Raw genomic sequence first — 25,628 nt, forward strand, 5'->3', positions numbered from 1 at the left:
GCACTTTTATCCAGTGCAGCTTAAAGGTGAGGATAATTCTCACATTCTGGCAGCTGTCAATTAAAGGAAAAATCCACCCTCAACGACTTGCATGTTAATCTTTATAATGAACATGTGACTTTAGTGTTGGCAAAGATTAACTTTGTAATGAAATTATGAGTCAGGCATGTTGGTCTTTTTTCTTTTTCTACTTTAAGGGTTTCCTATGTTACCCATAATGCTGTCTGCCTACCTGCTGATAGTGATGACATTGGGAATGGGCTGCTTGCACTCAGGGCTATGACGTATTCCCGTTTTGAAATAACACGAAACTTACGTTTCCAGTAGCACTGTGTTTACATTCAGTAAGACAGCAACGTCTAATTTTTTCTTTTTTTTCAATAAAGGAGTCTTACAATAAAGTTAGCCAATGTTGGGCTAATGTTAGCCTGTGTTTTTGTTTTTATTAATTGTTGTTTTCTTACCTTCAAAGTAGTTTATGTATGACTAAGCATGTAGTCTAACACCTTTCTCCAGCTTACTAAAAGAGGCGTTATTACGTATATGATGAACGTTATTCGGTTTCAGAAAATCCTGTAGACACCAGGTATCAATAGCATCATTGTCGTTATAGAGGATGAGCCTGAAGCAGAAGTATTTGTGCAAGTAGCCCAGAACATAGACTTGTATATAGATGCCACTTTGGCCCATTGCTGCGATATGCCACTGTGTCTGCCATATTGATCCGGGCAAGACTGCTCTATTAACAAAACAGAAGTTAACGGGGGATGTTTCTTCGGGGGATGCTGTGGATTTTCTGGATAAAAACCACAATAACGTTTACATTTCTTAAACGATTTCAATGGTTTATGATCTACGTGAAGTATAAAAAAGTTGTGTCTCAAGTTCCTTACCATCTCGATATTTAAACTTGGAAAATTATTCGTTGTCAAGGAATTGTTAAAACTCATGCTTAAAGCATGTATTTGGCTTATTTTTCTTGGTTAATAAATACTGAGGCATCCATAATATAATATAATGCAATGTACATGAAATGTGCATAAAGTTGTTTTTTATTATTATTATTATTATTATTGTCGGGAAAAAAAATCCTTTCTTCTACCCCATCTTTTAACTTTTCTTTTGCTCCAGGTCAGAATTCTGTTAACAAAAAGCTTGTTTATTTTTAAATACTGAAACAAATCAAACATGGAACCTCGGCGTTCACCTTTTGTTAGCAACAAGCTAGTCAGGTAACTGATTGCTTTGAGGAGTGATGTAGATTTACTTCAATACAACTGTGTAGTCAATGTTCTACATTTAACAAGCAAACATGTCTGTATGTTGATTATTCTGAAGCACAAAACTTGTATATAAGCTATAACTTAAAAAAAAAAAAAAAAAAATACTATGTTGTTTACTATGTTGTTGATGCTGTGAGCAGCCATGTTGATTTGACATCACTTGCTGAACTCCAATTGAATTTCCAAGTAGGAATTTCGAGTTGGGGGGTGGTGTTTTGTTTTTTTCTTAGACGGAGGTCAGATTGTTTCCCGCAGCAATGCAGCAGCGCATTAGTCTGTCCAGCTGCGTCACCTCATCTGTACCCTCCGCCAAAACACAGGTTCCAAAGGTTCAACTTTCATGCTAATCTTGCAGTCAACACCAACATGTGATCTTGGGTGTCACTGGAAAATGGTAAGTAAGAAAAGAAACTCCTGCCCTTGAATTTTTAAACATTAACAGTGAAACTTGAATGTTACTTATCTTTGATAGTGTTAAAATTTGTTTTCTTCTTCCCCATTGTAACTGCTAGCAACGGCCCTGTGACATCAGTGGCTCACAACTGCAAACTTCTCACACGAATAATGAAAATACAGCACCCACCTACAAATTAGCAACAGAATCACATCACAAATGGACTTTTTCTTCTTGGCAGATATTGAAAGGAAAACTCCAGTTTGTGTACCGTGTGCTCTGTAAATGGGAGACAAAACAAATATGGTGGTCCACCAACATCCAACTCAAAAAGCTCCACCTCTTGTGACTATCTAGCTTTAAGCTAAATTCCAGCAAATTGATGACACAGAATCCAATTTAAATGTATAACTAAGCAGTTGATGCGGAAAGGCCTTGTTCAAAAGGCCAAAAGTGGCTCTGAAATGCTGAAACATGGTGCACATTTTATCAGCATGTGATTATATAGGACACTGATTAGGTTATGGTAACAGTGTTTAATTTAAACTATTACCCTCACTGTTAACAGAAAGGCTGCATATGTAGGGTTTACCAGTATACACATGCCTAGAATGAAATGCCTCACCAAAAAGCCAGACATGCAAGTCCAACATGCGGTGTCTTGCTAACTTTCTCAGTATGAATGAATCACTGAGCTGACTCAGGTCTCAAGTTTAGATTTTTACTTCATTTTTAATTTTGAAGGTAATCAAATATGAATACTTTCATAACTAAATGAATGCGAATACAGATAGTGGCAGAGTAAGAGGTAGTCTTTTTCTTCTTTTTTTTGCATGGCTTCTTTTTTAGACGAGAGGAATGCATTGAGATGGGGATACTGCTTGACACTACAAAAATGTAACGACTTTCACTTTCATGCAGGTGCAAGAGAGTGGACAGAAATGCTCAAAGGACCAAAAAAAAAAAAAAAAAGAACATAAGGATGCATTTATAGCACCCTTAGAAAACACCTGGTCAAGTTGCAATGGTTTAAATTAGGCTAGTTTCTTTATATTTGATATAATGAACAAAATTCATTAGAAAGTACGACAGGCATTTATAAACAAAAATAATAACTATAGTCCCACACCCGTCACTATTTGTGAGCAATTAAGAACTTGATGTAGCTGAGGTTGAGAAACTGTCAGAGCCAGAATTCACACTCCATGCTGACAGTGTTAGTTTTTCTGTGTTCAGTGTTTCTGTGGTATGGTTCGTATTTAATTAAAAAACAAAACACACCTTCTGGTTAAGGCACAAATCAGGTTTAAAACTACAGATGTAGATATTTTGAGCACTTTGATTGCATTATAACACTAAATTCGCATGTTCAGTGATACAGTGAATGTTTGTCCCTGCATAGATTACGGAAAGTCATGTGATGTCCTAGCCTAGGACTCTTAGGCATGGTCTTATATGTTGGATAAGACACCATTTGGGTTCAATCGAAAGTTGTGTAAACTTGATTTTTCACTTGAGTCATGCATTAAACTACATGATGAAGCTTTTCTCAAGAACAACAATTACTCACTCAAACATAGTTTCACCATGCACAAATTCCACTTAAGATGAAAAAGCAAGGCATTATAATGTGGCGGAACAGAAGCAATCACCTTACTGCATGCCTGAATACACACGATGAGCCAATTTAGTGGAAACATGAGGCATGAATATTTCCTCTTTGTGAATCCATCAAAATGACCTTGAGCTCTTTGGATTTCATTCACATTGGCAGTGTTTTAACTGAGCGTTATGTGACACATAATTCAGAGGAGAAACTAAGGAAATCCAAAAGCTGACAAGTTAGAGAATATTAGAGAATATTTATATCACATTTTGAAACTTTTGAACGTTTTTAACTTGCATTGTGTTGCTTGTGATAATGAAGAAAAGGTCTGTGAAGCCCATTATGTTGTTGGTTCAAATATTGTCTTTTTCAAGCTGTTCTGAGGGTATTGCCGTAAACTGTAGAAACAGTAGCAAGACCCCTACGGAAATCTTTTTTATAGACACCCTCACAGAATTTGTAATGGTTGTAATGGGAATTGTATTGGATTTAACGGAAATTGTAATGGTCCCCGTGGGTATCTACTGGTAATTTGTTGCCTTCTGTTGGTGGCATGTTATCTCTAGTGGATACCATTAAGATCCAATAATGGTAGTTTTAATGGTTAGCCGAGGCTTTGTAATGGTATTTGTAGTGAAAACCATTCGAAATTCTGTGATGGTCTCAATTGTTTTTTCAGCAGGGAAGGCCTTTTCTTGGCGCTGACAGAACAGAACAGCCACCAGAGGGAGTCGAAACGTTATTTTCTCACAGAATGCTCCGAGTTTCTAACCCATCAGTTGGAGATGAGAGATATTTCCTGTATGATCTACCCACTAGATAGAACCCTTCTGTGATGAAGGCAGAAACATGGAAAAGTTTAACCCATTAACCCCCACTATTCATCTTATTATTTGGCTTATTATTCAGCTATTCAGCTTAAGCATAGTATTATGTAAACACAGTGAAACTATAGACTGCACTTAGACAGGGGCGTGGCCAAACATTTTATAATGGGGTTGCCGTGATAGACACAATCACTTCACTGGTTTATCAGTCTAGGACACGGCCAAGTACTAATCGGCATCCATAGAAAATGACATATTGTGGCTCACCTACGTTGGTGCTTGAAAGTTTGTGAACCCTTTAGAATTTTCTGCATAAATATGACCTAAAACCTCATCATATTTTCAGACAAGTCCTAAAAGTAGACGAGAACCTAATTAAACAAATGAGACAAACATATTACACTTGGTCATTTATTTATTGAGAAAAATGATCCAATATTGCCTGTCTGTGAGTGGCAATATTTAGATCAATATCATGTGACATTGATCTAAATGTCATAATGGTTCACTTTAGGGAGGCTTTGGTCACCCCTTAGCTATGCTCATGCAATCAGATAGCAAAGATATCCAGGCAAAAGTTGGAGTTGTGCATGGAAGGGTCTGTTATGGCAATAGCCATATTGTAGGCCAAAGGTGACCCAGTAGTAACAGTGACATAAGGTATAAAGTTTTCAGCTGCATTTGTCAACATTTTTGTGCAGGCATTTCTATTTTAAATTGTCTGTAATGTAAACCTGGTGGAGCTAGATTTAGATGAGTTCACTCTGGACATTTCTGCATAGCGATTTGTGCACCAGATGATGTGGTCAGCATGTTCCATCATTCATTACTCATTTCCTTTGAAGACATCTGGAATGGCCACCAAGTTCTGGAAGTTTTATGAGTTTAATTGTTGACTTAACCCTAAGGTCCAGCAAAATATTTCACAAAAATCATAATTGTGAAATATAAAACCTGGGTTTTTTTTTGCACTTGCACAGTGCAACAATTTCACATTTTACCCGTTATAAGTGAAGTCTCGTGCTTAGCATTGTGATTGTAGAGTTGGTAGTTAGCCAAAGATTTCCAAATGGTAATGTGGAGTTTGGGGGTTTGATGTCATGCCAGGAGCATAACATGCTTGGTTAGTGTCAGCATTCTGTGGAAGAGTTAATAACAAAGTCCCCACGCAAGCAGGTTTTTACGAGCCTGCCCCATGCTCTGGATGCTCTGTCCACAAAAGGTGGCTTACCAACACATGAGCAATGTAAATCCACAACACAATAGAAATGCACAAACTGGTTGCCTCTGCAAAACCATCACAACTTTGTCTTACAAAATGCCTGTTTTCATGTGCAAGACTCCCAACTCAGTACTGTCTCAGTCCCAGTGGTGGAAACTAACAGTACAATTACCTTCTTGCATTTTTTTTTTTTTTAAATATGTTTTTCTTTTGCACTATACTTTTGAATTAATTACATCATTTATACTTTCTACATCACTTCATTTACAAACACTACATTTCTTTATAATCATATATGTGTAAAGTCATATTGTGACTTTTTAGTATCAGACAGCTTCAATTCCTAACAAATCTACACTTTAGCAGAAATGACTGAGAATGAGGCCCAGTACCATTACTGTAATCCATATGCTGCTTGTACACTTTAGGGGGTTTGATTCCCGCCTCCACCCTGCGTGCTCAGAGTTTGCATGTTCTCCCCGTGTTTCAGGGGTTTCCTCCCCTAGTCCAAAGACATGCATTGTAAGCTGATTGGCATCTCTAAATTGCCCGTAGTATGTGAATGTGAGTATGATTGTGCCCTGTGATGGGTTGGCACCCCATCCAGGGAGTCCCCTGCCTTGCACTCCAAGCTCCCTGGGATAGGCTCCAGGCTCCCCGTGACCCTGTGTAGGATAAGCGGTAGCGCAAATGGATGGATGGATATATTACCATACTAGCTAACATTTCAGAGATGATGAATAAAGCCGTTGTTACATTGATAGCCTTAGCTAATATTGGTTACTAGTTACCTTCAGTAACTAAAATCAGTCTGTGATTTGAGGCACACCTCTTTTTCTTTTGTCAATTTTTCCTGTACTTAAGGAAATGTAGACGTTTATACTTTGCTACTTTAACTTGAGTGAATAATTTGTAGCTGTACTTTTACCAGAGGATTTATTTACATGAGTAATTGCACTTATACTTGAGTAAAGATTTTCGGTATTTTTACGACCTCTGTTCAGTCCAGAATGAAGGCCTGACGTGAATGTGTAGACAAATGATGATTAATTGAGAATTCATGCTAGTTGTTTTACTAAACTCTCTTAAAATCTCTTCTTTGACAATAACAGTATATTCTCTTCTAAGCTCTAGACATCTGCTATTGATGCAGTTTTTCATGTTGTATGAACCAGTCCTTCACACTCCTGCACATCTGTGACTGGCTGCACAGTTTACGTAATCAATTGTTTTAATCACTGGATTGTACTTTGTCATCTCTAGCAAATGTCAGTGGGGGAGCATTCTAATGGAATTGCTCTGTACACATTTGTACACCAGATAAACTGTGTGTGAGGTTCCAGTAACTTCTAGTTGCTAAGTTGCTATAACACTATAACACTGTACATCTGCTTACCATGATAGCTTCAGATTCCTGTACTTGGCTGACAGGAATGGAAGCCAATGTGGTTTTCTGCTGTTGTAACCCATCCACCTTAAGGTTCAATGTTTTGTTCATGCTGAGATGCTTTTCTGCTCTCTAAGGTTGTAAAAAAATGGGTATTTGAGTTACTATATCCATCCTGGTAGTTCGAACCATCCATCCATCCATCCATTTTCTTTTGCTTATCTGGGTCAGGGTTGCGGGGAAACAGTCTAAGCAGAGATGCCCCGACCTCCCTCTCCCTAGCCACCTCCTCCAGTTCCTCCATGGGGATACCAGCGCGCTCCCAATGCAGACGAGATATAATCTCTCCATCTAGTCCTTGGTCTGCTCTGGGTTCTTCTTCCCGATGGACATGCCCGAAACACCTCCCCAGGTAGGCGTCCAGAAGGCATCCTAACCAGATGCCTGAACCACCTCAAGTGGTTCCTTTCGATGCAGAGGAGCAGCGACTACAAACTGACACTCAGCTACAAACTGCTCCAGAGCATGCTGGAGGTCACTGCTCAATGAAGCAAACAGGACCACATCATCTGCAAATAGCAAAGATATTATCCTGAGGTCACCAAACCAGACCCCCTCTGCCCCTTGGTTGCACTAAGAAATTCTGGCCATGAAAGTCTTGAACAGAATTGGTGACAAAGGGCAACCCTGGCAGAGCCCAATGCGCTGGAACAAGTCTGACCTGACATTAGTAATATGGACCAGGATCTTGCTCCAGTTGTACAGGGACATTATGGCCTGTAGTAACAGCTCGTTTGGGCTGTGCCCAGCAAAGGTAAGGTCCCGACCACCATGTGCTCACCGACGATGTTGTATTTCACAGCAGACTGTTGTATATCAAGAGACCGTTGTGTACTAAATTCCCAGTAGATCGACGGGTTCTCAAATACTCAAACCAACCCATCTGACATCAACAAACATGCCACGATCAAAGTCACAGAGATCAAACTTTTCCCCCCATTCTGATGTTTGATGTGAACATTAACTGAAGCTCTTAACCTGTATCTGCATGATTTTTTGCATTGCTCTGCTGCCACATGATTGGCTGATTAGATATATGCATGAATGTGGAGGTGTACAGTTGTTCCTAATAAAGTGGATGGTGAGTGTGTACTACTTGTAAGTTGTTATGTGTTACTGATCTGGATGACTTAAAATGATCCAATCCACTCATACTTTTTCCATGTCCAGCATCCTTTCAACACATTCAGTACTATTTGACTTTTCTCTTCTACAGTTGTATATAGTAATGATTTAAAATTCCATTATCCAGTCTGTTTCCTTGAGAAGAACCAGAACTTCCTCAGGGAGTTTCGCTTGCTATTGTCACATCTGGATTGCTCTAAATGGATCTAAATCAGTAAAGCTGCTTTGTGACATTGTCTATTGTTAAAAAGACTTCTCCCACTTTGCACCCAGTGTTCCAGGGATCTGTTCTCCAGATCCTATGAAGCAAATGACTTGTAAATGAGTCAGGTTTTAGTCCCAGGTCTTGGCTGAATAGTTGAGGATAATAGGTAATTGATAGTCTTGGGATTTGGGATCTTTCCCGACCATTAGAGCACAACTTAACCGCCGATCCACCACCCTTTTAATCATTTTTGAAGGACTTGTGTAGAGAAATTGCATATTGTAGGTGAGCCAGATCATTAGTGTCTTTGGTCTGAAATTCTTGGAAAAGTCTAAGGAAACTGTAGTTGTCCAAAACTATTCATACCTTCCTTTGTTATCTCTTGTGTAGCAGCTTAAGCTCATTTAATACTGTATATTATAGTGTACCCTTCAAATATACAGTACAAGCATACTGTTCTGAAGCAGGTCAAGCTAAATGTTCTGATGGTTTTACCCTATGATAGCAGTTATTACTCTGATAAATATGCTCTCTAACAAGAGCAACACAAATCAGAGCAGGAAACTGCCAGCACTTTGTTAGCCCTGTGATTAAAAGGCAAATGGATGAGGGCAGCAGTATTCTTTCAGTGTTGTCCTGCTCTGGATGATACAGGCTCAGCTCCAGCCCATCCTCCCCCTCCTGTTCTGCTCCAAACATGGATTTTCCAGAGCTTTATTGCATAGCAGCGGTCAGCACACACAAAGTAAAACTCTGTCTAATCAATTCTGTTCCAAACAAACTAGCAGTCTTGACCAAGCAGGCTGTGTGGCAAATGATCTTCACACCAGGGGTTGTCAAATAACTGTTTAAAAAAAAAAAATCCTTTGCCTTATTATTTAAATTTGTAGAATAATGTTTTAGCTTTATTGGCACCTTAGGGTTTTTAAATCTCTTAACATTTCATTCACAGTACACATTTTAATACATTTATCATTAGATATAAGTTTACTGATCAGAAATACAACAATTGAGTTCGGTTCAATCATTTCTTCATTCATCTTCAGAAATCAAAGAAGTAAAGCCTTCTATAATTTGTATATTATTGCTTATATGAAAGTGGGTTATTAATTGTTTTGCACAGATTTACTAAAATATGAAGTTCTGGATGAAGAATATTTAAAGGTTACATTTCTGTGAAAGTTCTATTTAAAATGCACGATTAGTATTAGTAGTATTTCAGAATTCCCTTAACCACACATACAGCTAAGTATGTCTGGGTCCTCCTGCTTAACAAGACAGTTTGCACACTATTTTGCAGCACTTAATCCTCACTATGAGGGCACTAGAGCTTTTAAAGGCTGAGGGTTTACAATGCAGTCTAGAGAAAGTGACCTCTAAACCATTTCCTTTACTTCTTTAGTTTTCTCTTCACAATGTCCCGGATCATTTGGGGCCTCTTCTCCAGGCTAGGCCTCGTTCTGAATATAATAACAAAGTCAACAGAGATTTTCCACTGTTTTTGTGCATGCATGGTTTAACCAATGGTCAAAAAATCTTAAAAGTAATCATGGTCCTCTATAAATGGTATAAAGGATGAACAACGAGGTTTCTGTTTCAAGCATACTACCTGACCTTAGGAGGGTTGAACTGAGGACAGCGATTGTGGAAGTGTAAGAAAGTGTACACAACTATAAAAGTGATGTGAAAGTATATTGGTACAATTGCGCCTGACAATGAAATAGAGGTTCGAAGGCATGGGTGGGAAAAGGGTTAAGTATTTCTGTTTTGACTCGTATTGTTCACACACCCCTCCCATGGGCCTGCAGGGGGTTGATGGCGTCATTTTGGCCCAAGGGCATTATAAATACCCCCTGCACCACTGGCCCCAACACCGGGGCTGAATGTCTGTAGGACATGCTCTATCTTTGTTTGTCTATCTTTATTAACACTACCCTGCATTCACACAGATGCAGACACCAACAGCCGCCAGTCCCAGACATAAATCTTTATGACAAAAATAGATGATTTCACTCTAAAGTGAGGTGTTAGAGAGGCATTTGTACTTTACCAACTGTTGTTTCTAGTATACTTCTACCAAAATATATCAGGCTCCTGCAGGTGAATTTAGAGGTGATATTTCTTCTTTAACTCAAAGACACATATCGTTCTCAGTTTACACCCCTCAAGTGTTTTGAACTCGCCTCTACTGCAGCCATGTGGGAGTTCCGGTCTATGTCTTTCTGGCGGGCTGTTTTTGCCGAATTCTACGGCACAATGTTCTTCGTCTTCTTTGGGCTTGGTGCTGCTTTGCGCTGGACCACCGGTGCTTACAATGTGCTCCATGTGTCCTTCTGCTTTGGGCTGGCAGCTGCCACGTTCATCCAGTCCATCGGTCACATCAGCGGTGGCCATATCAACCCAGCCGTCACCTTCGCCTATGTGGTCAGCTCCCAGATGTCCCTGTTCCGTGCTTTCTTCTACATCTGTGCTCAGTGTTTGGGGGCGCTGGCTGGTGCTGCTGTACTGTATGGGGTGACACCCAACAACATGAGGGGCAACCTGGCTCTCAATACAGTAAGTAACCTGAACATCTTGGAGAAAGTTTGGTGTGTGTTCATACATTGGACAGTTGGGTTTTCCTAAACAAAAACGATGGTACAAATTGCATACAAAGTCTATTTAGGACATTTTGAGCTATTGCTACGTCTGAAATAGACTGTCCAATGTGTGATTGAATCTAGTCAATATCTGCATGTTTAGTAAGCTAATCAACTGAAGCATGCATTTATATTTACATGTACAGTAAACTGAATGAATGTGAAGTGACACGTAATATAAAATGACGATCTGGCCACGATTGCTGTGGATGTGGTCACAATGATACAGTTGCAAACTCAGAGTGTTAATTACCACAACAGAAATGCTGATGCTGACTGCTTTGTCCGTATGACTTCCTGTGACTAGCTGCAGCCTGGCGTTAGCCTGGGCATGGCCACTACAATGGAGGTATTCCTGACTCTGCAGCTGGTGGTGTGTGTCTTTGCTGTAACCGATGATCGGCGTAATGGCCGTCTGGGCTCTGCTGCTCTAGCCATTGGCTTCTCCGTGCTCATGGGACATCTGCTTGGGGTAAGAGTGCAGCCTGGAGAGACTCTCCTACTATTAACGTTCTGTTCTTCCTGTTAGAGACTCATATTATTAGAGTAACAAACTCTGGCTTTTTTGACCATAAAAAGATATTTGTGAAGTTGTGTGAAGTCTAAAGTTTCTGTTGAAACATTTTAGATGTACTATACTGGTGCTGGAATGAATCCTGCCAGGTCCTTTGCTCCTGCTGTGCTTGTCAGGAACTTTATCAACCACTGGGTGAGTATGGATTTGGCAGATGATTTTATCCAAAGCAACTTACAAGTAAAAAAAGGATATAAGTAAAGAGAATCTGAGCATAGAACTGAGTATAATAGCCCAAAATCTGCTCAGTGACAACTTACAACCAAAGTCACTAGCACAGAACCTTAAAGGAGCAGTTTATAATTTATTGAGGTCCCTGGTGCCTGCAAAGTGAGTTGCACTTGCAATGAAAACATTGGCAATTTTGTGCTTCCTCTTCCCCCTAAGGTCCCGTTCATACCTGGTATTAACATGCATCCTGGGCGATCGGGTCTTAAATGGACAGCGCTAAGTACAGGTGCTAACGCGATCCAATGTGGCTCGGAGATGCACTGTGATCCGATCACTCAAAGCACCTTTGGAGGAAGTTTGGGAGACATATAAGCACATATACCACATTTGTAGTGTGAATGCAATAGCACCCCGATGTGCCACAGAGAGCAAGGACCAACTAATCGAATGCGTCATGAGATAGGACTCGCAGGATATTCTTGCCTGAAAACAAATGTAGAGGAAGACTGACATTAATATATGTGCACAACACCCTTCCTCACATAGAAATGCTGTATGAAATCCGATCAAAAGCAGTCGCTGGAGACACGTTCAAAATGCCAGGCTACATATTTCAGATGTCCACATGTAATCAGATCACTCCAGACGAACGTTAATACCAAATTTGAACAGGACTTAAGATCACATTCCCGTTCCCAAAGGTTAAGAGCTGAGCAAGTCTGTTCTAATTCAGTGGTGGAGCGAATTTCTGGGCCAGAAAAAACAACACAGAAGCCAAAAATGCCAAAAATCTATTACATATATTGTATATACACATCTGCTCTAACATACATTTGAAATATTACAGGGCTTGAAACACAGCATCTTTAACTGAATTTCGATAGCCTTAACTGAAATGTTGATGATCAAATCCTAAATATCTATTTTTTTAAACATCTCTGACAGGTGTATTGGGTTGGCCCTTTTATTGGCGGTGCTCTGGGTGCTCTGCTCTACGACTTCCTGCTGTTCCCACGCATGCGTGGCTTCTCTGAAAGAATCGCCGCGCTCAAAGGCAGTCAACCTGCCGAAGCTGAAGGCCAGCGGGACACACGGGGCGAACCCATTGAGCTCAAAACACAAGCTCTATAAACAAACAGTCAGGAAAGGTTGGCATTCTCACCCTTATCACCTCACCAATTACCTACACGCTTCACGACCCGCTGTGCCCACATTTATCCCTTTTTCAACCTCACTCTGCATCCGGAGTCTGGGCATGTTGAAACATCTCCCACATCACTTTAACCTCACCCCTTCAGACTGCATGACCTAGAATGAGGCTTAGTAGAAGACTTTGGCACGTAGGGCGGCGCTCTGTGGCTAAATCTGCTCAGGACAGGAGCGTCTCTCGGAATTGTAGTTGACTAGGAGTGCGCTACAGTAGTGGACTTCATTCTGCATGCTTTTCCGCTTTCACAGTGTTCTTGAGTGTTCGCTATTGTTTTAGCAAGTTTTTGCTTTTGTTTTGTTTTTATCTTTTACTACATTATATCAATTGAAAGTAATTTCAAGGCAACTGAGACATACTTCCAGTTGTGTGCGTGTGTGTGTGTTTTATTGAGTTTTTATTTTGGCTTTTTATTCCCATTATACTGTGTTTGTATAAGGTTTTATATTTCTAAGTGATAGACACCTCCACTTTATCCATCGGCACATTATGGTGTCTTAATAAAGCAATAAGACATGAGAGGGCATGCATTACAGTGATTTTGTCATGGATAAGGGGTTTCTTAGGCATGACACATAGCAGAGTGCCTAAAACCCACCTTCCCCATGATAAGTTCACTAACACATGCCCTCGAGTAGCTTATTGCTTTTATAAAATGGTGACAAAAACAATATGATAAAATCCATGTAAAGCCAAATACTGAATCAGCACAGGGCAGCATAACACACTCAGAGGAAAGTGCTATCTACCCTCTTCAACCTACATGAGCTCACAGATGCCTACGACTGCTTAGTGCCACTCTGATTGACAAGGGAAATATTAATGCAAATGCAAATGAATGCTTAATGCTTTAATGCTTAATTTGCTCAGTGCTACTCTAGCTTCCAGCTGTGGTGGCTGTGGTATCATTCGTATTCAAATTTGTGATCTGATGAATTTGAAATCATTATTAATAATGTTCACTGTAAGCAGTCCTCCATGCAGTGTAGTCTGTTAACAGTAAGCTTTGGTGAAAAGCAACAGAACAGACAAAGATTAGGGCATCTATGGACATAACTTATTCAGATATTAACTGTAATGCGGTCACATGTGCGAGGATTTCAGATTTTATTGAGGCGTAGATCATGGCTCAGTCAATCTGAATTTAGAGAGCTGAAACGATCCGTTTTATAATTAAAATTTTTAATAGGCTTTAGCGGTTTAAACTCATTATTCTCAATCTTTAAATGATAGAAAATGTCAGTTTCTAGTCTCATTTTCTCCCTCATCAACACAACCACAGAAAAGGAAATGTCCCATCTGTGTATTATTTCAAACTCATGTTAACTGACGCTGTTTTTGGATTGTGGCTTGTATTCAGCTTGCTCTTTTTTGGCATGCATTTCCTAGTGATTCTCAAACATCCATTGCTATAAGACTTGGCATGCGTAGGTTTATTGTTTCTTACAACTAGTTTGGTTACATCATGTGTGTTGAGTAGAAGTTTACTAGATAACATCGGATTTGTCATGGACCTCAGCTTATTTTTGTTCTTGTGGTGAAAATGCATGACTCTAGTTTAAGTTCAGCAAATGTTGTTTTGAATGCAAACTGAGTGCATGAAGGTGCAGTGATTTATATCTTTTTTTTTTTCCTCTTACTGTTGGGGGGGAGGGAATTTTTATGTTTAACAATTTTTAATGTCTGTTCGCTTTTGTATAATCAGTGCCAGCTTTTCCTACCCATGAAGGTGATGCTGGTGAGATCTCGAGGTTTCTCCACAGCTTCACTTCTATTAATGTTAAACGTAAATCCTTGGCTTATTTCTTCATTTGTCTTCACGTTGCTGCAGGTGTCCTGCTGTTTCAGGAGCAGTGAATACACAGACAAATGCATGCTCTGTTTGAGTGTTTGATGTGCTGCTTTTATCTCTCTAACCTAAATGTTCCAGTCAGATTCTTCCATGTTTACATCAATAGAAATCATTTTGTTCTCGAGATGTACAGTGTAAAGATTTCCTTATTTTGTAATTCCAAGTGTTCAAACTAGACAAATATACATGAATGATCATTTCATGTCATGAAATGTCTCTTATTTAATAATATCAGAGTGAGGACCGTGTCATCCACGTCCCTTTTCCATCTTATTTTCATCTACAGTATTCTGTAATTTTGTTACAAAATGGTATACTTGTGTCTTTTCCTGAACTAGACAGGGAAATATCTGAACATTTATATTACAAAGTTACTGCGTATTTCATTTGAACTTTTATTCTTTACAGCCTTTATAACTTTTTTTTTTGAAGAAAAAAAAAAGAAAGCATTGTTTTACACTTGCATTATTTAACTAGTTACATTTGACCAAGGAACATTTTATTTAATTTTTTTTTTTAAATACACGACTTTACTCTTCCATAAAAGCACAAAATTTATCCATGGGAAGAAATTAGGAGCAATTTAAGACGACTGCAGTGTGTGTTCATTACAGAAGGCTACTGTCCACGTAGATATTTATTTGCATTTCATTTTGACTCCACGCTTCCTCTTTACAAATCACTCATGGCACAAATGAATATTTTACAAAAAACAAAACAGTATTATTACATTGTAATATCACATTTCTTAACAGAAAGGACATGATTTTTTTCAGATTTAGTAGTAATTTAAAAAAAAAAAAAAAAAAAAAAAAAAAAAACGACTACATGTAAGGCTACATGTAAAACACTGCATTATGATTAAAGGTCCCCTTAATATGAAACACGTGTATGTGTGTAAGACAGAACATGCACCTTGAAGATTTTGGTTATTAAGAGTCTAGCCCAATGGTGTCCGATCTTATCGGGAAAGGGCCGGTGCAGGTTTTGATTCCAACTAAGCAGAAGCCACACCTGATTCTACTGAAAGATAAGCTCAACTGATTAAACAGGTAGAATCTGGTGTGCCTCCTGCTTGGTTGGAATGAAAACCTGCACCCACACCAGACCTTGGACACCCCTGATCTAGCCTATGGATGAACAAGTCCAAGCTTATTAACATTTCTTACATAAATCCCTTTATAAAGACAAAAATGATAAAAGTACAGATAGGTTGTACAGAGCTACTGCATAGATTATATCTGCTCATATACCGTCACTTTTATTATGAGTGAATTTTATTATATTCGCAGTGTAGCACTTTGTGTTTGTAAATACTGAATAGTACAAATGTCCCAAAAAGGAATGAACGTAAGGAATGAAAACCACAATTGAAAGTGTGCTAGAGGACAGAGAATGCAGGAAATGCATCAAATTTGACACTGTTGTCAGGAATTAAAGCCATTTTTATTTGACTAAATGGAGGTGATAAAGACACTGACGTTACGGAACTGCCCGCCAAACCTCGACCTGGAGAATTAGAATTTAAATGCGTGGTGGCCTGGGAAAAACCCTTCATGTATACGTATACACTATATGTACTTCTGTAAACAGATTTCATGAACCGAAACACATCTCTTCTCAATTCTCTTTTTAGAAAACTGCATTTAAATATTCTACTCCATAGACAAACTATCACTGACAAATTGTAAAGAACAGTAAGGTTTACAATGGGGCATTAGCTCTCTCAATTTGATTAATACAAGCCTCATTGTCATCGCTCCACTCGACTGATCTCTGTTCACGCTAACCTCAGTGGTGAAAATATCGCTGATTAATTCTCAGTTCTGTTTCGGTATTAATGACTTGTAGTCCATTCAAACATTTCTACTTTGTCCGCCGTCATGTGCTGTACAGTGTGTAAGTGCTCTTCTCTGTTTTGATGACGACGACATGATGGCGCAGGAGCGTCAGACATTTTGACAGCTGGACTCTGATTACAGAATGAAATGATCAGGCTTATGTCTGATTCATTTCGGCACATAGCTACGTAGCAACTTGGTCAAAGCGTGACACTGATCACAGCTACCAGGGTTTTAAACCTCTTTACGAGACTGACTTCATACACTGCTATGTTTGATAAACTGACTTCTCACCCAGAATGTTCTCTTCAGGTAGACACCAAGGCAAGAACGGAAAATACTCTAAATAAAAACATTTCCACATCATTTTGGTAAACATATATTTACTCCTTTAAAGAAGATCTGTCAAAGCATATTATTGGCAGAAAAACAATTTTTCATAATTTCTGTCTGTTTTCCAGACAGCCGAAGGGTTTTCCCAGACCACCAGAAAAACATCCACCTCATTGGCATAGGAGCCATTCCAGGAGCACCAAGATCAGAGTTACTGACTACCAACTCTACAGTTTAGTGCCTCTGAATACCTTTTATGTGACAATCATTAAAGCCCTTATACTATGACATGGCACATCCATGCCAAAGAGGAAAAGGGATGAAGAGAAATGAAAGGAATGAATGCTTGCTTAAAGCCACAGTCAGGAATTTTATATCAGACAAGTGGAAGACCAACACTGATTGTTCTAAAATCATAGCGAGAACTGTTTTGTATGCCCTCATTTACTTAGAACAGAATCAACTGCATGTGTAGTTAGCAAGCTTATTACAGGTGATTTTCAAAGAATTCTTGCCTAAATGATGTCAACCTGTGACACAGTTTTCCGTGTGCTTATTTTTCTTGATAGACACTCCCAGAAGCAAAAATAAAGTAAAACTGAATCTTGGTAGATATATGAGTAATTGTGCATCAAGTGTAAAAAAAAAAACCAGTTGTATATATGTATACGTGTGTGTGTATAATATAATATAATATAATATAATATAAATATAATATAATATATATAAGCACACATACATACATACATATGTACATATATAAGCACATATATACATGTGTGTGTACATATATATGCCAACATACTAAGGCATAGTGCAAGCAAATTTAATACCTGTGGTATAGCTTCAGTCTGCAGGTATTCACATTAAGGCTGATAAATAAATTCACTCTGAGAGACAATGCCCCAAATTGCATATTCATTACGGTAAACTTGAAAACACATGGTATTTTGCTTACATGAACAGCACAATCCCCAGTAGACCATGTTAGTAATCGCAATTTTTTGACTGCATGCAAACCTTTAGTAGAAGTAGTAGGTTTTCTTAATCACTCCAGGACATGTATAAACTGGCATTAGTCTCTGATTGCGAAATCGTGCAGATTCTTCAAGTCGTTGGTATTGCACATTTTGTAGGAGCGTCTGCCAAATGACGCATGTAAATGAATTTAAAAACCAACTGCCAGTGAAATACAAATCCTGATTTAGCCCTTTTTTTTGTAAACACTATGAAAGATGACATTACAAATTCCTCACTGTGGCCTTAAGGAAGTCTGGTATATGACAGAAACTGTGCAAGCTGAGCTGAGTATGTATAACTTCCTTCCTATTAGACAAAAGAAATAAGAAGCATAGAAAGACTGTCTTTGGGTTTTACCATCACACCTTTTACAGGCTTAAAGGTACTATGAGCGATTTTTTTGAGTATTTATTTATGTCACACCACGCCCATTGTGGACAACAGAAAGCCACCATTTGGCCTGATTATTCACATCCACATTTACCACAGGCTACTGTTATGAGAAATTCAGTTTTCGTTTGCTATTTATATTTATATATTTATATTATTTAAATGGAAATTTCCTCTTAAACGTGCCTTTAAGCCCGCATATACAACCCAAACTTAAATATCACAGATGTGATAAATAAAGTTCAGGCAAAAGCATGCGCACTGTTCTGTACATCCTTAGTGTAACAGGCCACTGGATATCCTTGATACAACGAAGATGAGCCAAGTTCCATCCCCAGGGAGCTTACTAATTCATTCAATGCCCCAAAGCATGTCTGTGTGGTGTTGTTTTTTTCCACATAATGCTCTACTTCCGGTTCTGCGCTGGACTTCTCCTGCAGGCTGCAGTCTTTCATATCATAACTGAGTGTTCAAATTGGAGAGAATTTCCTCCAGCTCCATGTTACTTGGTGGTTCTGGTGTCCTGATAACAAAAAGGGGTTCCAACTTACCAAATCTGATATTTGCAGCTGTTTTGTTTTTGTTTTTTTTTCTTTTATTGTTGGTAATTAAAATCCCTGAATGAAATGAGACAAGATAATAAGATGACATGCAGTGTGAAAAAGAAAAGCAAGCTTACGATTAGGGCTGGAAGCGTGTGTGAACATTTGCTGTGTGTGATGACTCACATGTTATTGGTGTAGATGAGAGGGTACAATTCTCCTTGGTTGGGCATGGGGGTTTCCGGATACGAGGAAGCATATGGAGTCGCAGGTAGAGAGACAGGACTGCGCAAAAATAGTGAGTCACCCATTTTAAACATTTCAGCTATATTATTGGATCATTAGACAAAGTTTTAAAGGTATAGTTTGGTATAGGTATATTTTACACAGTTTTCTTATTTTTTGATCTGAACTTTTGGACTGAAATTGCTGCACAGCAACAACAGCGGGTGCCGTTAATGTAGATGTATCCCTTCGCAAAACAACGATTAGTATGGTCAGTGTTATAGATTTACCCAAGAACTGTCCCTATATTAACTGATCTAAAGCCAATACTGCTATAAACCAACTGATAAGTAGAGAAGGGGCACTTTACACTGTTCACAGTGTGAGCAGCCATGTTGATTTGACGTCTCTCCATAAATGGGGAAAGACTACCCCAAGTTGACAAGTTGAGGAGGGTTTTATTCGGTGGTTTTTACTGGCTGTGGATGGGGAATTACAAGTTGCATCGTTGCCTCGAACACACCAAAATAAAATCTAATTTCTCGTTTGTAAAGAAACCGTTTTGTAAAATAGCATGTCAAACATCGAACTATGTGGAACTATATTATATTATCTGCATAACTTCCATCTTTCTGGTACACTTCTGCTTTCAATCTTTGGTACATTGCGTCAAGGGACTTAAATGATACCAGAGGATATCCGAGCTGTAAGCCTCCATAACATTACCTCTTTCAGATACATGGTAAAGTGTGGTCACTGACGACATTACTTTTTACGGATGTGTCAACATGTTTCCTGAAAGTATTTTGCTATAGCTTCATTAGAAAACTGATGAATAAAACACGAAACAGAAGATTCAACATCTTTTGGCTAACTGACACCATTTGAGGGAATGGGTTTGATTTTTCCCCAAACAAGTCCTTTACCAGGCACAAACAGATGTATATGTTTTCAGGTCACAATTACTTTTTAACCCTAAATCACGTTTTTACTGAACCTTTTATCATGTCAATCTACTATTTTACATAAACTAATTAAGTAAAATAAAGAGAATTCTTAAGAAGAATTGAGAATTTTATCCATTAAAATAAGCTCCATCAAACCCCTTCAGATGATTCAGAATGCAGCAGCACAGCTTATTTTCAACCAGGCAAAGGGACCCATGTCACACCCCTCTTTGTCTCCCTCCACTGGCCTCCTGTAGCTGCCCACATCAATTCAAGGCCTTGATACTTAATCCCCTTCGTCCCGTGTGAGACATAAAGACCTCCCCCTTGTGTTGTCACCTTAACGTGGTGGGGTGGTTTACGTGCCTTTATGACCCCGAGTAACTATGTCGGAGGGGACTTGGTCCCTGATAGGTCTAACCATGCCGAACAGGTATCAGGAGAGGGGCCAGACGAAGGACAACACCCGGTCCTCCAGGTTGGGGGTTGGGCGTAAGGCCAACTACCTCACCCCGTAAAAAATATCACTAAGTTAAAGAAACCAAAGCCTTGATGCTCACGTACAACACCTTGTCTGGAACAGCACCTCCCTACCTCAACACCCTCCTTGAGGTTTATGTTCCCTCCACCTGGTAGTGCCTACTCAGCGAGGCATAAGGTCCCTTTCCAGAACCCTCAAACTGACTGTCCCTTAGTGGTGGAATGAACTTCCAACCTCAATTGAGTCCGTACATGATTTCGCAGAGGGTTTTTTTTCGGTGACTGTTGCAGCCAAAAATGCTTGATTTTGCTGTGGCTTTTTTTTTAATTTTCTCCCCAAAATTTTGATGCAACTTGCAGAGATTATTTGTGATTACACCTCTACACTACTCTTTGCTCCTCTACAACTCCATTAGAAATCTTGCATGGTAGCACTACTTTGTTCTGTACTTTGTATTGTTCTCTGCTTGATATATCGTTTTGCTTGTATTTCCTCGATTGTAAGTCGCTTTGGTTAAAAGCGTCCGCTAAATGAATAAATGTAAGGTACTAAAACAGCTAAAGCTGAGTGAAAATCAATATTTTGCAGTGGTAATAATATAATATGCTTTAAATCTCATTGTATATCATACAGATGATTATCAGCACATGCTTGGTGTCTAACATATTACATCATATTTCAGTAAAAAAACCAACAGCCTATGCTTTGTGTCACTATTTCTACCACCAAGCAGCGGCATTATTAAGGTGCAACAATTGTATGAACAGTTATACTTACGTTTGCATAGGAAACATTGGGTCCTGGGACCTAAAGAAACAGGAATTGTGATTAGAACATGAGTTAAAATGTCATAATGCTTATTAAGTGGACTCATTTTTAATAATAAACAACAAGAAAATCTGCCATTTAAAGTTTCACTGTATTAAAATAACTGTGTTCAGTGACTAATGCTTGCATAGCAGTACGAGTAAGATGTAGTTTGTATTTAAACACTGACAAACGTTCTTTAGCCTGATTTACATTCACCAGGCCAGGTATCTAATAACAAACCAACAGAATGAGTGTGTGAGAAAATGTGAATGTTTAAATATTTACATGGGGAATTGGTCCTGCATTGATTCAGGCTGAGGTATCATGGCAGCTCCATGCTCACTGGACACGAAACACACACAATTCCAGCATAAGTATGACAAATACTCTAATTTAATACCTGCCCAATTCCTGCCTCAGAGCATCTTGACTTCAAATATAATGAAAAATATCCATGAATCCATTCGTGAATGTTTTGAAATAATTGTTTAACTGTCCTCGATGTACTGGAGCATATTACTAGAGACTACTGGAAATGGATCTGGCATTTAATAAGTAAGTAAGTAAAGTTTTATTTTTATAGCATCTTTTAAAACAATGTTTACAAAGTGCTTTACAGAAGACACATACATACATGCATATGACAGCTGATAAGAAAATTAAATCAGTAGTAAGAAATGAAATAAAATAAAATAAATGAAAAAAAGATAAGAAAATAAAATAAAAATAAAAGGATACAAATAACATCAAGTATGGAAATTAAATGGTTTGAGGAAAGGACCCGTTGAACAAATGCTCTTTGAGATACTTTTGAAAAGTACTAAATGAATCAACTGTAGGTGGGTTGTCAGGGACAGGCTTCCGTAGTTTAGGCCCATGGTGACTAAAGACTGACTCACAACTTTTCAGCCACGTTTTAGGAACAACCAGCAGATTGCAGTTGGATGACCCAAGTGATCTAGCAGGAGTATATTTAGTGATCATATTAAAAAGGTATGTAAGAGCACCACCATGAAGACGTTTAAAAACGAATAACAGGATTGTAAAGGCAATTCTGTAAGACAGTTAGCCTGTGAGGTGATTCTTCAGTCTAGTACGTGTCAGCATTCTTGGAGCTGTATACTGAACTCTTTGTAAGTGATTAATCGAGCCTTTTGGTGAGCCAACCAAAACACTGTTGCAGCAGTCGAGTCTAGATGTAACAAAGGCATGTTTGAGTTTCTCACTATCTGTGGGGGAGAGAATCTCACACACTTTTAGAGATGTTACAAAAGTGATAATATGCTGTTTTACAAACGTCGCTAATATGTTTTTTAAAACTGAGATCACTGTCAAACACGGTCCCTAAATTCTTAGCGTAGTCATTAGCCTTGAGAGACAAGGAGTCTATATATGGCATAAACAACTATCTCAGTGCGTCATCTTCGATAAGTACCTCTGTCTTATATTTATTTAGGTGCAGAATATTCGGTGACATCCACAAATTTAGGCTCTCTATGCAGTTCACGAGGGTGCTAATCGACTTGTAGGAATCTGGTGCAAGTGAGAGATAGAGTTGTTTGTCATTTGCATAATGAAGGAAGGAGATGTTATATCGATTAAATACAGTTAATGGCAGCATATATATGGGGCATATGGGGCAGTGGTGGCTTAGCAGTTAAGGCTCTGGGTTACTGATCGGAAGGTCGGGGGTTCAAACCCCAGCACTGTCAAGCTGCCACTGTTGGGCCCTTGAGCAAGGCCCTTAACCCTCTCTGCTCCAGGGGTGCTGTATCATGGCTGACCCTGCGCTCTAAGAAGAAAATTATTTAACTGTACATATGTATATGTGACCAATAGAGACTCATTATCATTATAACAAGGGACTCAAAATTGAGCCTTGGGGAGCACCACAAGATATCTCATGACGTCTGGAAGTGTGTGTACCCAGTGCAACATAGTACTCCCTGCCACTTAAGTAGGACCTAAACCAATCTAGGACTAGGCCTGATAAGTGAACCTAGTTTTGCGGTCGGTCAAGCAGAATCTCATGGTCGACTGAGGCAGCACTGAGATCTAAAAGATCCAGAATTGACAGATTACCCGAATCCTTATTTTATGACAGATCATTTAAAACTTTCAGAAGAGCAGTTTCTGGGCTATGATTGCACCGAAAGCCAGATTGAAATGTCTATGGACGTGACCTCGATCATTTCTAGTGACATATGTCATGCATATATAGTGAGATATATCACCCATTGTATTTATATAAAAATGAATATCATCAACATTTTAGCCGATCACGCTGCCTCTGTCATCTCGTCTGCTCTCTGTGTCAGAGGCGGGGCTCAGGCAAAGAGAAGGTGTTACTCGAGGCGTTATTTAGTGATTTCAAAAAGTAGTTATGAGCTGCATGGACACGACTTTTTCAGTTATTTTGCCAAGAAATTGAAGATTAGAGATATGTCTGTATATACTGGGCACAGAAGAATCAAGATGTTTCTCTTCAGCAGAGGCCTAACAATAGTGTTCTTAACGGTATGTGGAAAAATTCCTTGCTGGAGGGACTGATTAACAATGCTCAGGATTTCTGGTAATAATTAATTTAAAACCAACCCGAGGAAGCTGGTGGGTAATGAGTCGAGAGAGCAGCTAAGAAGAATTCTAGAAGCAGCTAGAAGAAGTGATATCACCAGAGCAAGCGTGTTAGGGCTGACCACTGAGAAAGAGGACAGACTACATTTAACAGCATTAGGTGGAGTTAGAAAACATACCCGAAGGACAAGTGCTGGCTATGTTTTGGTTTATTATAGTAATTTTATTGCTGAAGAAAGCTGCAAACTCATTGCACTTTTCAGTTGTGAAAAGTTCTGATCTTTGAGGCGAGGGGTTAAGCAGCCCTTATGGTGGAGAAGAGGAATCTGGGGTTGTCTTTGTGGCTGCCAATTAAACATCAAAAGTAAGATTTTCTGGCAGACCTCATTTCATTGTTAAGCATTTTCAAGTTGTTTTTATAAATAGCTTGGCGAACCATAAGCTTTGTGCGCATTTGTTACTGTATGAACAGCCATTAAAATGCACATAAAAAATTAACTACTTGAATAATTAGGTCATATTTTGAGCTTGAATTTTTTTTGAGATTCCAGTTTTCTTGGTATCAATACCAAGACTGGGGAGGAAACTGGAGTACCCAGAGGAAACCCCTGAAGCACAAGGAGAACATGCAAAGGGTGGAGGCAGGAATCAAACACCCAACCCCGGAGGTGCAAGGCAAACAAAGGGTTTTTTTTTTTTTAATGAAAATGATTTTCCTACAGGAAATGTAAGGTTCTGCAATTGTTTGAATGTGAAATTTAAAACAATGTGTCATCATTTTAACCAGACATTTTGCCTCTGCAGTTGAAGTATGTCAATAATTTGAAAGTTGACTGTAGTTTTGTAGTAATTAAAGTTTTGTTTTTAATAAAACAGACTATTCATGTTGTATTACTTACTGATCCACGACAGTGGTGAGCTTGAATGGCAGGTATCCATCTGGGTGTGGTGCAGACGGAACTGTGGGAAAATCAAAAGCTTTGTTTACGTCACAGCATGGTCGTTGCACAACATTATATGGAAATCATGGAACAGAACAACACTGATGTAATGACGTTCAGTCTGAAACCTTTCCACTGAAATACACGGGACAGAATTTCTGTCAGTTTGATTTTCATATTCCATCTACTGATGATATTTTGGACTAATCAGCAGATCCCCTTTACTAGGTGCAGCTCTGTATTACTTTCACCGACTTCCTTTTTTCAGACTTTCTTTCTTTTTATGCCTTTTGTTCTGTCTGGTTATCTTTCACTTTTCATGTATTCTTTTCACCAGTTCTCTTCCCCCTTGCTTACATTATTTCATCCCTCTTTCAGTGTAATGTGGCGTTTAACAGCAGTTATCAGTGTCCTTTTTTGAAAATGTGTAGCTGTAAGCAGCTACTGTGATGTAGTGAAAGCTGTGATATCAATGCACACATTGAAAACATCTGACTCCAAGGTTCTGGTTAGATCACTTACATGAATCATTTGCTTAATAATGAATTAGAAAGATTACTGTCAAATCTAAACAGCATAATGGTACAGGCTCAATGTTTTGAGAGAAAAGAAGCACAGAAAAGGACATGCCGATAATTTTTTTCAGTTTAATATGTCACGGTCAGAAGAGCTGCATTTAATGAAGCCAAGTCTTCGCTCCAAATAAAATCCAGCTGAACTGGAGCCATACTAACGAACATAACTTGCCCCATGAGAAATCCCATGTGCAGCTGTTCCATATTTCAGGAAGAGGAAATAAATAAAACAAATTGCTTCTGCCTCAGTGCAGACAGGAAATCAGGGATGTGAGGGCAGGAACAGTGTGAAACACAAATTAAGATTTGCATCCTGTGAAAAATTGATGATTTTTTCATAAGTGGTTGAGACATAAAGTGCACAAATAATTTTTTTCATGTACTAACTAAATGTCAA

At 38.9% G+C, this 25,628-nt stretch overlaps 2 protein-coding genes across 4 annotated transcripts in view; one reads left to right on the plus strand and one right to left on the minus strand.

Annotated features, from left to right (window-relative positions):
- Window positions 1-237: 237 nt before the first annotated feature.
- On the plus strand, window positions 238-14,751 carry mipa (major intrinsic protein of lens fiber a). Of its 2 annotated transcripts, none has more exons than XM_047160444.2 (5): window positions 238-1,677; window positions 10,264-10,665; window positions 11,056-11,220; window positions 11,377-11,457; window positions 12,439-14,751. In XM_047160444.2, exons 1-5 carry the CDS (start codon window positions 1,624-1,626, stop codon window positions 12,622-12,624), a joined length of 888 nt encoding a protein of 295 aa, XP_047016400.1. In that variant the 5' UTR covers window positions 238-1,623; the 3' UTR covers window positions 12,625-14,751. The 2 variants fall into 2 exon arrangements, with proteins under 2 accessions (XP_047016400.1, XP_053542533.1); XM_053686558.1 differs by having other exon boundaries at window positions 10,304-10,665.
- A 405-nt stretch (window positions 14,752-15,156) lies between these two features.
- Window positions 15,157-25,628, minus strand: part of stat6 (signal transducer and activator of transcription 6, interleukin-4 induced) — a 51,301-nt gene continuing 40,829 nt past the window's right edge. Inside the window, exons 17-21 of one of the 2 annotated variants that reach the window (XM_017487126.3) lie at window positions 24,615-24,675; window positions 21,427-21,483; window positions 21,109-21,138; window positions 18,865-18,963; window positions 15,157-18,659 (exon numbers count right to left, since the gene is read on the minus strand). In XM_017487126.3, the coding sequence (XP_017342615.1) occupies window positions 18,593-18,659; window positions 18,865-18,963; window positions 21,109-21,138; window positions 21,427-21,483; window positions 24,615-24,675 (314 nt within the window). In that variant the 3' untranslated portion in view covers window positions 15,157-18,592. Of the gene's footprint in view, window positions 18,754-18,864; window positions 18,964-21,108; window positions 21,139-21,426; window positions 21,484-24,614; window positions 24,676-25,628 lie in introns of both variants that reach the window. The other variant, XM_017487127.3, reaches the window with a different exon arrangement.

Source organism: Ictalurus punctatus, chromosome 15, assembly GCF_001660625.3.
Source record: "Ictalurus punctatus breed USDA103 chromosome 15, Coco_2.0, whole genome shotgun sequence".
NCBI classification, from domain to species: Eukaryota; Metazoa; Chordata; class Actinopteri; order Siluriformes; family Ictaluridae; genus Ictalurus; species Ictalurus punctatus.

Excerpts from the sequence above, each read along its gene's own strand:
- mipa (XM_047160444.2), top strand. The coding sequence starts at position 1,624 with ATGCTAATCTTGCAGTCAACACCAACATGTGATCTTGGGTGTCACTGG. Across the intron at positions 1,678-10,263 it reads TTGGGTGTCACTGGAAAATG|TTTACACCCCTCAAGTGTTT; the intron begins GTAAGTAAGAAA and ends TATCGTTCTCAG. Across the intron at positions 11,221-11,376 it reads TCATGGGACATCTGCTTGGG|ATGTACTATACTGGTGCTGG; the intron begins GTAAGAGTGCAG and ends GAAACATTTTAG.